Source organism: Wyeomyia smithii, chromosome 2 (assembly GCF_029784165.1).
Source record: "Wyeomyia smithii strain HCP4-BCI-WySm-NY-G18 chromosome 2, ASM2978416v1, whole genome shotgun sequence".
Lineage (NCBI taxonomy): Eukaryota > Metazoa > Arthropoda > Insecta > Diptera > Culicidae > Wyeomyia > Wyeomyia smithii.
The window spans coordinates 127,050,576-127,063,287 of NC_073695.1; the positions used below are offsets into that span (position 1 = coordinate 127,050,576).

The 12,712-nt window shown below is 37.8% G+C and overlaps 1 protein-coding gene across 4 annotated transcripts in view; it reads left to right on the forward strand.

Moving 5' to 3' along the window:
• The window catches only part of LOC129726100 (putative 1-phosphatidylinositol 3-phosphate 5-kinase), a 287,136-nt gene that overhangs the window by 204,406 nt on the left and 70,018 nt on the right, over positions 1–12,712 (forward strand). For all 4 annotated transcript variants that reach the window (XM_055682741.1, XM_055682740.1, XM_055682743.1 and 1 more), the window contains 2 exons: positions 10,673–12,110; positions 12,168–12,261. In XM_055682741.1, the coding sequence (XP_055538716.1) occupies positions 10,673–12,110; positions 12,168–12,261 (1,532 nt within the window). The remainder of the gene's footprint in view (positions 1–10,672; positions 12,111–12,167; positions 12,262–12,712) is intronic.

The window sequence follows — 12,712 nt, forward strand, 5'->3', positions numbered from 1 at the left end:
CACAAGCAGTAACGAACGCTTAAGCGACCGAAAATGGTATAGCAAAGCACCACAAATCGATAACACCCTCAAACATTCAACCAGAGCAGGTACAGCTAGCTACATTGTGATACCAAAATTTCATGAGTTCATTGCAACCCATTATCCATCACACAAACACATTTTTACTGACGGTTCTAAAGACGGTTATACAACTGGTGCCGGAGTGGTGTCAGAGACGGTGAAAAACTGTTACCCCTTACCCGGAGCGTGCAGCATTTTCTCGGCCGAAGCATACGCACTCTGGAAAGCCACGGAAAATATTAAAGATGGCCGCCCAACTTAAATACTCACTGACTCTGCTAGTTGCATCGACGCCAACAACGGGGGGCATTCGAATCACCCATGGATTCAAAAGGTGGAAACAGCTTGCAAGAAGCATGATTTCACAATTTGTTGGATTCCAGGACATGCGGGAATTAACGGGAATGAAAAAGCCGACACTGGCAAACTTGGGACGAAAAGAACCACCTGTAGCTATGGCAATCCCTGCCCAAGACACTGTGAGATTTGTTAAAGAAAAAATCTGGAACACCTGGGAAAAAACCTGGCAGCAGACACAACACCACTCAAAACGAATCAAAGGAAGCGTCGTTAAATATATAGATAGGAAGAATGCATCTGATCAACGAGTCTTAACTAGGCTCCGCGTTGGCCACACCCGTCTCACACATTCCTATATAAGAGATCACAATTTACCTTCAACGTGCAATACTTACGGTGTACTTCTCACCGTTACACATATTTTAGAAGAATGTAACAAATACGCTGATTGTCGGAAAAAGCACCTTAACGTAGGCGATTATATCGAAAAGATCTTATCTAATAACGAAGAGAAAGAGAGAATAATCAATTTTTTAAAAGAAACTGAATTGTACAACCAAATATAACTATCTTTAACTGATAGACACGAATGCCATGTCAGTGGTAAAGCGTCTTAAATAAATAATAATAATAATAAATCTAATTAAATATTTTTCGATTTAATTATTTTTTCATAAAAATACCCACTAGGACAATACGAGAAACTTGCCACTCAGTAAGTTATTTCTATGCATATCAGTTCCACCATGTAAATTAGACGTTTTCCAATACAAAATTCGTACTGGAGAAACTGAGCTGTTCAATTTTTTAGGAAAATTATCACGCTAATCTTGCTGTGTTTATACACAATTGGAGATTTTCAAGTTAGAAGTTCATTTAAGTGAGTAAGTGGTTATAACTTATTTAATTTCTGAGTTTTTTTTTATTGAAAGTAACATAGCAAATCCTTGGTCTGTATTTCGAAGAGGAACTTGACCTTCTGTTCATTGAAAGTAGTAACTTTAGAAGTATTGAAAGTAGATGTTTTGGAGAAACCCCTCCTCTAGTTATCTTAATCAACTCCAAATGCATTTCGAAGCTGTCGCAGGCGGCACGCACGGATCTGGGATTTCATCTCAGATTTTCTGGATAACCGCTTTAACTTGTCTCAAGTTGGAGATTTTGTAATCTGTAAGCTTCGACATCATGTTCGACTAACAAAAAAGTTTATTGACTTGAGATAAGGTGAATTTTACGGCCGTTTATTTTTATTCAAAAAGTCCCTCAAATTGCCCCTACACCAACCTTGAATCAAGTTCGCATTGTGCGTTGTCCACCGTCTTGCTTGAACACCTAGTGGTCATCTCTGAAGAGTTTTCGAAGACACGGGGAAACGTTTTTTTTTCCAAAATTTCCGTTTTATAATAAACAGTATTGACGTGAACTCGTGAACAGCGAGCCGTGAAAGAATCATTTTCATTCTATCGCGCCTCTTTTTCTGAAAGAATCGGACCGTTCGATGCCAAAATATTGTGAACAGATCAAATAGATATACTCAGATCGGTAAAAATTTTAAACTGAACGTTATTACTTCGCCGGACACGCTCCCTCTCAACTTTACGGCAGATCGTGGCCGACAAGATCACCAACCAAAAACCGTTTTACTTTGACTTCCCGGAATTGTACCATCGCACATCAAGAACTAAATACAACTGACAGACAACCAACACCATGCGTATCTGAGAGTGCATACATAAAGTAAGTTGTTTCACTAACACTTTTATAACTCGAAAACTTGTATTCGAATATATTCAAACCATTTCAATGTGAAACAATGATACAGATTTTAGTTCGACTTTTTTCTACGAGAACGAATCCAATGTTCTTAAGGGGTTATATACCTTTTTGGTTTTCAAAAAACCGAAAAAAAATTTATTGCATTATCTTCAAATACAACATCTTGAGAACATTTTCACAAATTTTCATTAAGATCTGAGCAATAGGAAGAAAGTAAGAGCGATTCGCAGTGCGCCTCACCACGGCCGCATAAGTTAAACTTGAAACTTTACACGCGATTATCTCGGAATAGTATTTTCCGAAAAATGACTTTGCCGTGATCCTGATTGCGGGAAAACTAATGAACCGATTTCCTTCATCTTTTTTTTTTAATTTTCGTTATTAAATTCGCCGGTCCTTGAACGATCGCTTTTTGAAACATACAGTTACATTTTGCCGCAAAAAAATTTTTAACGCAATTTTTAGCGCTCAAAAGGTGCATTTTTTGGGAAAATCGTTCCCGTTAGCACTGAAAACTAAATACTCATAAAAGCGATCGTTCAAGGACCCGGTACACTTCTAAACTAATGAAATAATATGAGTTTTTTGATTTCGGTTGACCCGCTGAGTCTCTATCAGGATCACCGCAAGCCTCTGCAAAAAAATTGTGTTTCGGGGAAACGGCCATTACTCCAGTAATAATTGGTATATCTCAAAATCAAACGTATATTCTTGTTGTTGATAAACTGTGCCTTTAGAAAAATACCACTTTGATACAATGAAAATGGTGCTATGCACTTAAAATAAATTCAAACTTCCCTCATTTTTCTCGACCAAGAAGGTATATAACCCCTTAAGACATAATTTTCAAATAAAATTTAATCCATTGATGGTTGAACAATAAATTTGAAAATCCTCTTTTGTTTACTTTTTGGTCACTATTTAGTCTCTATTTGGTCACTATTTTATTGAAAAAAGTCACTAAAGTCACTATTATTTTACCCCAAGTTCGCTACTAGCCCTGTTATCGATAAAGGGGTCAAAATCAACGCAGCGTACTACCTGGACACGGTTTTGAATAAAAATGTTCTGCCTCAAGCTGAACTAAGGACTGTTCATTTTATCAAACGGACACTTTGTTTTGGTGATATCTTTATTATTTTTCAAGCAATTTCCAGACGGTTTTTTGCAAAATGAAGGTTTATTTTTCAACAAAAAGTACAAAATGTAAAACCTAACTCAGTTCATCTAACTATAAAACTGGTGAACTTTCCCTCGAACTCCACTCATAAGCCTCTTTACAGTTTCTGGCTTAACTTTTCGGCTTGCAGATGACCACATTTTCTTGAACTCATCAATTGACTGTGCTTCTCTACCATCCTTTCGAAGATACCGCTTGATAATTACCCAATAGCGTTCAACCGGACGTAGCTCTGGACAATTTGGTGGATTATTCGCCTCTTCGACTAATTTAATCGTATATTTCTTCAGCATTTCAAGAGTGGCAGCAGCGTAGTGGGCGGATGCAAGGTCTGGCCAGAACATTGGTGGGGTCTTGTGTTGACGATACACAGCAACAAGACGTTTTTGAATGCACTCCTTCCGGTAATTCTCAGCGCTTATGGTTCCTATTGTGAAATATGGCAAACTTTTTTTTCCACAAGAACAAAAAGCTTGCCATACAAGCACTTTCTTACCAAACTTGTCCATTCTAATCGATCGTTTTACATCTGGTACTTCCCTACCTACAATAGAATTGAAAAATTGTGGCCCCGGAAGTGTTGTTGCGTTCAGTTTTCAGTAAGTCTCGTCATCCATTAAAATGCAACAGTTTCATTGCTTTTTCAGTATCCTATCAAACCTCTGACATCGTTCCTTTGCCCGTTCATGCTGTTCCTCGGTCCGTTTCGGTGTCTTCTGTTTTTTGTAGGTTCTGATATTATTCCTTCGTTTGATATTTTGAACCGTTCCTATACTAACTCTGAGTTTTTAAGCAATTTTTCGCACAGAGTCACATTCATTGGACAGTAAAAGCTTCACACACTTCTGCTCGATTTGTGGAATAGCCGCACCTTTTCTGGTTTTGGATCTTGGCAAATCTTCAAGAGAATCGTGTTCTCCAAACTTTCTGATGATCTGGTACACAGTAGACTTAGACCTTTTCACAAGTTTTGCAATATTTCTACAGGATAGTCCCTCGGAACAGTACTTTTGAACAATCAAAAAACGAGTATCTTGATCGAATCGTGCCATTTTCCGAAACTTAACCGTTCCGACACCAAAACCAAAACACCGGCACAATGTCAACAAACTCAACTACACGATAAAGGAAGATTCATCAAATTTGGAGTTAATGTTTAGTTTTTATCGTCTATTCAAAATGTCCGTTTTATAAAATGAACATTCCTTATTGTTTGAAGACAATTACTACTGCTTCCAGCAAGATGGCCCACACCGCAAAGGTTGTTCAGGCGTGGTGTGAGAAAAACTTGACCGATTTCATTTCGAAGAATGAATGGCCTACGTCGTCTCCGGATCTGAATCCACTGGATTATTCCGTGTGGGGATGCATGATGCCGAAGCTGAATGACTATAAAATAACAAATTTGGAGCAATTCAAGCGAGTTATCACGAAAATCTGGGACGAGATGCCGATTAGGCACGTGCGTGCCGCTTGCGACGACTTTCCGAGACGTCTGAAGCTGGTTCGAACAGAGAAAGGTGGTGTAATTCCGAGATATCATCTGTGAAGTATCTTTATGAGTTACTGAATAAAGCTATGAAAGCAAGATTCAGGTTTTCTTCTTATTCTTTGAAATATTGAGATTTTCCTGTGTGACCGGACGTTTTTGTCACCCTGTATTAGGCGTAATCACGCTAGACTGAGGAGACTCTACCCAAGTCCGGGAGAGCTGGATATTGGCCGGAGAACCTAAACCTGAGGACCTAAGGAACACTAGGGGATACACTGTAACTTCTTATATTTCAATTCTAAAATATAAGTCCTAGTTTGCACTGTGGCGAGAGTAAAGCACTTTTTAAATGTTTGGAATATCAATTCGAACTGAGCCTGGAGAGCCGGCTCCAGGATCATTTTATTGCTCTTATCATTTTCTGACAGTGTTGCGCGGAACGTATCAAATATCGTTTCTTTGTTTCACTAAACTGAAAAATTGCAGGGTTGTGAAAACCTGCTATAAGCAAAGGGATACCACACTTTTAAATTTATGAAATATATGATTTGAACTCTCTAGAGCATGAGCATGAGCATGATTGACCGCCCGCGGTTGCTACTCCGTTATAGCCAGATCAGCTGTAATTACACAGAGAACCAACGGATGATGCTTGGGACTAACATGCATCCTCAATGTGTAAAAACTGGTGACCCTAATCTCTATATGTATTAGGCAATACCGGCGCCGGCCGCATCCGAATGCAGGTCAATGAAGGAGTGTATATAGAAATATGTTGACGTGAAACTCGCTTTATTGGAAGCCGAGAACACCTCTGCACTTCCACGAAAAATCACTGGGATGTTGGAGAAGGGGGAGGGTTTGGTTTCGTTTTGGTAAACGATACGCTTAACTCGATGTGCGGGTTCATCATAACAAATATCGCGCCTACCAGTTTTGTATATCCACCGTGAAAATCAGAACGTGATCCGAAGTCATTCTGTAACACCGCAAAAAAGCACACGCGAGATATCCGGTCCTATGACTAAATTTGAGCTGATTCGAATACCCGGTCATCTCCTTATGAAGCCATCATGCAACTACCGGAACGTATCTCCCTTGATTTATCTTAGACAACTACACAATGTTACTAAAGCTACAAGAATTGTACCAATATTAACGCCTCGCAACTCCTATTGCTTTCTCGTGGATTGACCTGATACCGACGCCTTGTTAATCTATATATAGCAAATGCGATGGTATCGACGCGGAGTCTTTGGATATTCAGGCATCAGGACATCTGATTTTATGCCTAGCAGATCGACTAACGACGTTTCCCGTATACTGGTCGTATGTCTTTATAAGCTATCCTAATTTGAGACCGATTTAAGTCAGAGTGACAAAAAATGCTATGGGGGCCACGCAGAGGTGTGTGGTTTATTCCATTGGATTGCAAAATATTATACTACACGATTCACATCCACGATTTAAACCGATACACCAACAACAACCAACCAACATAGAGTTAGGGCCACCGACCAATGCGTGTGGTTTATTTGACAAAAATATAAATGTTATTATATTTTAATTAATGGAACCGAGTTAAACTAACAAGTATTGTTAAGACCACGCACGAATACGTATGGTTTGTCGCGTAAATTTCAAAAGTGAATTAAGTTCGACGATTTGAAACCGGTTCAAACCAACAGTAAAGATACTGTTGGGTCCACGAACACGTGGTTTGAATCATAAATTATACAATTCCTATATATCGCTTGATCGAGTCCGTTAGATGATATATAGATGAGAAACTTAAGAAACATATTGAGTATAAAAACTGGCAGAGTTCCATGCGTTCAAAGCTTAAAAGTAAAAAAATGCAAACATACATATTAAACAAAGCACAAACTGAGTTTACTTACAAAAGGTCAAACCAATCACAATCTGATTATCTACTTATAGGATTTGAATATGATCAATTAAAAATGTTAATATATTACAATATTTGTCCAATTCCATTATTTTTCAAAAGCTAGGTAAATCATTAAATAAAGCTATACAAAGTGCCCAAAATATTATATCTAAATTATAGCTATTTGAATGTTGAGTATACTAACAAATATAAAGGAAACACAGTTTATTTCGAAACATATTTACATTTGAAAAGTTTTCATTTCTTGTCACATTACTGCCAAAACTGTCAGTTGTGCCTCAAATGAATCTACAACAGTTTAAAAATAAATAAAAAAATTGTTTGAGACCCGCTAAAACTAATCATAATTTGGGAAAAAATTGAGCTTGCTCTGTCTGCGTTAATTGAAGCAGACCGCTTTACTGCATGTCAACAGATATCTCTACAAGCACTTGTGTAGTCTGTAGTAAGCGCCTGCTGTTTGCAACTACATGTGAAAAGTGGTGGTATGTGAAAAGCTCTCAATCTCGCACTATATGATTTGAGCTCTCTAGAAAAGAAAAAGTAGGTTTTCCCATATAAAACTTGCAACAAATTGGAAATGCAATGTGCCAAGTGTAGACATGACCAATCGACCTCCAGTGCGTCTTGAGCTGTCCAACAGGTCAGACGTGTTTTTGGTTGCTTGTGGACTGGTCTTTGACTGTTCAAGCTAACATAAACCGATGTGTCTGCCCAAAACGCACATTAAATGCTCTGGCTTTGCACAAAAATGTGTCAAAAGGATAACGCAACAGTTGCGTAATGAATACATTGACAGAGATCGTAATCAGAATATGTATAATACAAACAAAATCGTAGTGTTGCGGTAGACTTCGGTTTTGGGCAAACGATCAGTTTTGGGGCGCTCAAAAATCCGCTGGTTACTTTCGCGAGTCGGTGCGTATCAAAGGCTCGTGCATCCCTAACCACCGTCAGCAACCGAAACAGCCAATAGCGAGCCTCGTTGAACAACACACATTCTCTGTATTGGTTCCGAAACAGTACAAAAGATGCTCTAAAAAGACGCATTATTGATGTGGTTACGCACAGTCCGACTTTTGCGTGATACCTATTTGCAATTTGATATTATTTTTCAGTTTTTTTCGTATCACCTGAAAGGGCAGGGCGAACAAAGAAACCATGCATCGCTACGGGAAAGAAAAGAGAGGTATCTCTTTCTGACACTAGTTTATACAGTGAAAATTTATTTTATTTTCTACCTGAGCAAAAAGCCGGTGGAATTAAACTATTCAAAATGAAATTTCTTCAAAGAAGAAGGTTCCACCTATTGTGGTAACTATTGCTTTTGAATTTAAAATTTTTAAAAGAGTACTGCCAACGCTTCTCTTCGATATCAAAGATATTCATCAAATTGGCCGAAGAGGGGAATGCCGCCTACTGGCCCAAACATTGAAAGATTGGAATTGTCTTATTCAGTATTTAACTGAAAGATGCATAATTTTTTGACATATGACACTAAGAGCGCCAAGCCATTCAAGGTCGTATTGAAAGGTCTCACCAACGATCAAACCGTTGCATCATAATGGCTAAAAGTAATAGCACGGGCGATCTTAACCCGCTGATGTGTTCTGTACGGTTGTCCCCTAACTAAATTTTGCATTATTTTTTTAGTAAAATGTCTAGGTAGGCTTGCGAGTTGTAAGGGGCATAAAATATACTGTCTTCATCATTAAGTTGGGTAACAGACTAAGCATATTTTGACTATTTTGCGACTCAAAATCATTTCTTTAAACTAATTTTACAAACCATATAGAATTTTTGCATATAACTGAAACTGGGATTGTCAATAGTAGTACTGCTCACTCGCTTCTCGCTTGAAAATACGCTTGGCACCAACTTTGAAGGCCCATATCTTTTGATAATAAAATACCACCACCGCGAAATTTTCAGGGCAGTTTCGAAATTTCGTCAAAAATACTTGTGATTTTTTTTTCAGATTTTTCAGTGCCCCAGAACATAGATTTTTAACATATTGTTTTAAATAGTTACTATTGAAAAAATATTTTTTTTCTCCAAAAAAAATATTTTCGTAAACTACAACTTAGGATGCATCTGCGTGAAAATTTCATCAAATTCAATGCAATTTTTTTATTGCTATGTCTGTTTAAAAATAATTTTGACCTAAATTTCAAATGACAATAACAACTTGTAAACTTACTCAAATTCAATAAAAATTGGAAAATCAACTTCCCGAGTGAAACTCTTGAAGTTTTTAATACTTATTTGAAAAAATTAGACATCGCGATTTTTAGTGATCCGTTTCACAAATTCTGACCCAGTAATCAAACAAACCATAGTGTAATTTAAAACCTAAACTAGACTACCACAACATGATCTACCACTACTCTCTCCCACTCTGCGAGAACATTTTAAGCCAGAAGGTACAATTGATTTGAAAAATAGCGCCAAGCGGAACGCGGACAAAAAACGTTGAGAACCGCTGGTCTAGAGCACATGTCCTGCAACCATAGCAATCTGATGGCGTTGTTCTTGCAGTAAAAGGCGGGAACACATGAACCTTGTTTGGGATTTTTCATCTTCTGACGTTGACTAACGTCTATATCGAAGCTAGGCTCCTGAATTTGAAAATCTAGTAATTCAACCAGGGAAAACCAAGGAAAAGCGGTCAGGTTTTGAGCGCTTATTTTTCAGTCATTTATAATCAGGTTTTCGAGGTTTTGGCATCAATCGATCAGTAATTCTTTCACGGTTTAATTTATGTAACGAAAACAAACTATTGTTTGAAATACACTATTGAAAAATTGGTAATTAATATCGATTGTCTAAATCATACCGCGCAGCCAATCACTACCTCTCTTCCCAAGCACAGTCGACACTAACGGATACAATCGATCTGACTTTGTTGTTATTGTTGTTGTCACTTTTTGTTTTCGATGCTTACTTACGTTCCTTGTCATTTCATTATCTACTTAGCTCCTCCTTCTTTCTAACTAACTGACGAAGCCTTGGTATAGAAGGTACCGTTCGAACATTTCACCCCATCAGTTCAGTTTACTAGCAGCAGGTAGCAGCAGCGGACATCAACACCGATGGCAGTAAGCGAAGTGAATCAGCAGCGGGCAACAGCGGCGGTGGTAGTGATTAGCTGCAGTTCTTACCTCTTTCAGTTTGGCTTTCCTTCGATCTGAGTTGGACCCCACCAGCGGTAATTCGATTCAGATATCGTTGGGTGAATACAACCCGAAACTGAAAGAGACTCGCACCGCCAGGTGCTTTGAGAAGCCACCATCGTCCAGCGTATGTCTTTGGGCTATACAAGAGACTGTTTATCCTCAAGCAAAGCAGAGGGACGAATGACCGTTTGGGGTTAAAGTCCCTTCAAAAGAAATCAATCAATCAAACCCCATCAGTTTCATTACTAAACCGTAACGGTTACATACGGACGCTAGGTGTTAGCAGCTGAAAGGAGGAAGGACAAAATAGTACCGGTCATCTCGTGCCGGTTTCACCCGTAATGCTGGTGGCTGTTAGTAGTACATGGCTACTGCAAAATACTTAAATGTCTGGATTTCTGGACGTACTTACCAGTAAACAAGAATAATCGGCAACTGGTAACTTTTGGTGCCTAGAAGTTTTGTAATAGAAGCATTGCAATTCACTCTACTATTTGTTTTAATGGAATATAAGAATACGGTAGTCAACGTCATGCGGTCGTGTCTTGAATACCACCCTCCTACTATTTTTCGGTTGATTTTTTAATTTTGTAGGATGATGCCAATACAAAATAATTACAAAAGGAATCATTCAAATTCGTTGATCCTATCTTGAGTGATACTCTTTTTACGTACACCAAATGATTTTTATGTATTAAGAAGAAGATATATAAATTTTAGCAATTTTCTATATTAGTAGCTTAGTTAATGCTTTTCTTTTTATTTCATTTCAGTGGGGAACGGTAGTAGTCGCAGCCAATGTGCGATAACTTGCCATCAAAAATCTCTCGATGAGTATATTTACAAGGATGCTCTTCATCTCGAAAGTCATCAGCGACTACCCGTATTGTTTTGCAGTTTTTACTATAATTTAAACGCACCATCATCTTTTTGTGCTCAGCCATCATTTCTAAACATGCAATTCTATGGACATAATGATATAATGTTAGGCGAATTCTTGGAACGTTACTGCTTTCGTAGCACGTATATATGTAAATCATGTAATGTACCAATGATGGATCATGTTCGGCGCTACGTTCATTCACAAGGATGTGTTCAGGTGAAATTAAGTGAAGATGTGAATAAATTGGATACTGGTACGATATTGGTTACTTCCAAATGTAACATTTGCAATGAAATCACTACACCAACGCCTATGTCTAATGATACTTGGTGTTACTCGTTTGCGAAATATTTGGAATCGCGTTTTCATGGACATGCATACAAATGTAGAGGGTTAAAAAACCATACAAATTGTAAGCATTCCCTCCATCGTGATCATACACAGTATTTTTCTTACATGGGGTTAGTTGCTAGTTTCGCTTATAACCCCGTGGAAATGTGGGAAATTCATTTGCCAACGATGATCGTCCAGTTAATACCTCCGAAAATTACGTGCAACACCAAGCAAATTGTGGAAGATGTTAAAAATTTTGCTATAACCGGTTACGAGATATATGCGAAAATTTTCGATAAGTTGGCATATCTTTCGGAAGATACCGATAGTTTTGCAAAGCTAAAAAAGAAAGCGAATCAGGATCAGATGGGGTTTAAACAAAATGTTGAAGTGATTCAAACGTTGTTAACAGAACCAAATGTACCTGCAGATGAGATCGAGAATGCTATGCTTCTACTCAAAAAGTCTTTGGCCGAAACAACGGACGAATGGGAACCAAAGTTACAAGAAATAATGGTTCAAACTAGATCGAATCAGACAAAATTGGATCTAGCTAATGTTGATAGTGGCACAATTGTAACAGAAGATTTTACTTCATCTATCGAAGATTCTTCAACAACGGATAAAACTTTGAGTGAAACATTTATTTCTGAGGAAGGTAAATCCGATGAATTAATGTTTGAGTCCATTACAGAAGGTAATAAAATAGACGATAAACCGACCAAAGATTTCGAAAGAAAGGGTGCCAAAAGTTTATTTAGTCAACTTCTTTCTTCTAATGATTTGACACATGTTTTAAACTCACCATTGCCTGCAAACGAGCATTATAATATCAAAACAGGTTTGTTTCCAGTTATGGTTGATGATCAGGATGTTTCATCGTGTATAGCCTACAGTTTGGTGTCGCGCGAGTACTTAAAAGCACTGGACAATTTATATTCAGAAACTGCGACCGACAGTAGTCCGAATTTAATGCGAAAATCATTGGATATCGGGTAAGCTGCACAAATTCCAAGAAAAGCATTCTTTTACATGAATTTTTCTGTTTGTAGGTTGGTTACGGAGACTGATGATCTAAATCAGATAAAATTAGAAAGCGGCGAGATAAAAAAAAATAAACAAAGTTACATAGAAATCCATTTTCAGGTAAATTTCAGTTCTGATTTTGTTTAAATTCATGCGGAAATAACAAGATTAGACACTAAAACTCATAACGCTTCCAACTTATAAAGAAAATTGAATTCATCTCCAGCATCAGTCGATTTCGAGCAACGTTTTGTTTATTATTCAGGACGATGGCATATTTTCCACTGATTGCTTAGCTTACATATCATAACATATACCTACATAAGTATAAAGCCTGTATTACACTCTTTGACCAAGCGTCAAATATTTGGCACTTTTTGACAGATAAAAATTTGGTCAAAGATAATTGTTTGTCACTCTCCAATTTCAACATGGGGCAAACACGGGCAAACAACAACCATGATGTCAAATAAATTTGACCATTATGTCAGCAGGTCAAATATTTGACCATTAGACAAAGAGTGTACTACAGGCTTAAGATAAAGGAGTGGAGTGTTGCGCTAATCTACGC